This window comes from Nothoprocta perdicaria, unplaced genomic scaffold, assembly GCF_003342845.1.
Source record: "Nothoprocta perdicaria isolate Ctin4 unplaced genomic scaffold, notPer1 scaffold_186, whole genome shotgun sequence".
Taxonomy (NCBI): domain Eukaryota; kingdom Metazoa; phylum Chordata; class Aves; order Tinamiformes; family Tinamidae; genus Nothoprocta; species Nothoprocta perdicaria.
The window spans coordinates 906792-907890 of NW_020455049.1; the positions used below are offsets into that span (position 1 = coordinate 906792).

The following is a 1099-nucleotide window of genomic DNA, read 5'->3' on the forward strand; positions in this document are numbered from 1 at the left end:
CCTTGCCAGGACAGCACAGCTCACAGCACCTTCTGCAGGAGCAGGACCCGGGCCAGGGGGAGGTATTGGTGCAGGAGCCACATTGTCTCTCCTGCAGGCACCTGCTTCCCTGCCTCCTCTCTGCAGTGCTTGCATCTGGCCGAGGCAGAAATTTGAATGGAAAAGGAGCAAGTCTCAGGTGGTTGTGCTCTGGTGCTCCTTATTTCCTTGGACCTGGCTTCTTGTGGCAGCCRGAGCTGTCAGATTGCTCTGTCGCTCAACACGGTCATGTCACCCATGTGCCCCATGCACTGACACTGCCTCACACAGAGGTAACCTTGGGCGCCTCTGGTGAGTATAGGCACCTGAGGGCCCACAAATCATTTATAAATAGATTTTTTATTTATAAAGTTCATTTATGTAAAATATGATACTCTTTTTAAAAACTGCATATGTACAACTTATGAAACCCCTGCAAGTGCATACAAAAAAATGCCTTCAGTACATTAAAAAAAAAAAGAAAAAAACTTCAGTTTTTAAGAGACGTGAACCTTCACACCAGGCAAACGTGGACACCACAGTTAAGCCCCGAGATAACGTTACAGTCCCGTAGCAAAGTGTTGCAAAGAGCTTTTCTTTACCTAAGCTGCGCCGTCCCGGCGGGCAGCGGGGGCCGGCGCCGGCCAAGGGCAGCTCGGGCTCCCCGGTCCGTTCCCTTGCGGAATAAACGGCAGGAAACCAGTTTCTCGTAGGGAAGTAAGTCCTCCTGCAAGGAAACCAGTTTCTCCTAGGGGAAATAAGTCCTCCTGGGAGCAGCGGGACGTCAGTAGGCGCCGAGCCAGCCGGTGAGCTCGAGCAGGTCCCGCTCGTCGGGGCTCAGCGCCGCCTCGTAGCCGCTCTCCTCGGAGGAGCAGGGCGAGCCGGGCGCCGAGGAGCCGAAGGAGGGCGAGGCGGAGCCGCAGCCGCCGCCGCGAGGCGCGGGGAAGGCGGCGGGCGCGGCGGCGCCGTCGTGCTCGGCGAGCAGGCGCTGCAGGGCGCGGATGTACTCGACGGCGGAGCGCAGCGTCTCCACCTTGCTCATCTTCTTGTTGGCGGCGCCGTTGGGGACGTGTTCGCGCAG

At 57.6% G+C, this 1099-nt stretch overlaps 1 protein-coding gene across 1 annotated transcript; it reads right to left on the reverse strand.

Moving 5' to 3' along the window:
• Positions 1-497: 497 nt before the first annotated feature.
• Positions 498-1099, reverse strand: ASCL2 (achaete-scute family bHLH transcription factor 2; the record flags this gene model as incomplete). The annotated part of the gene is made up of 1 exon (XM_026036811.1): positions 498-1099. A coding segment is annotated over one exon (297 nt), but the record flags the coding sequence as incomplete, so codon positions are not given.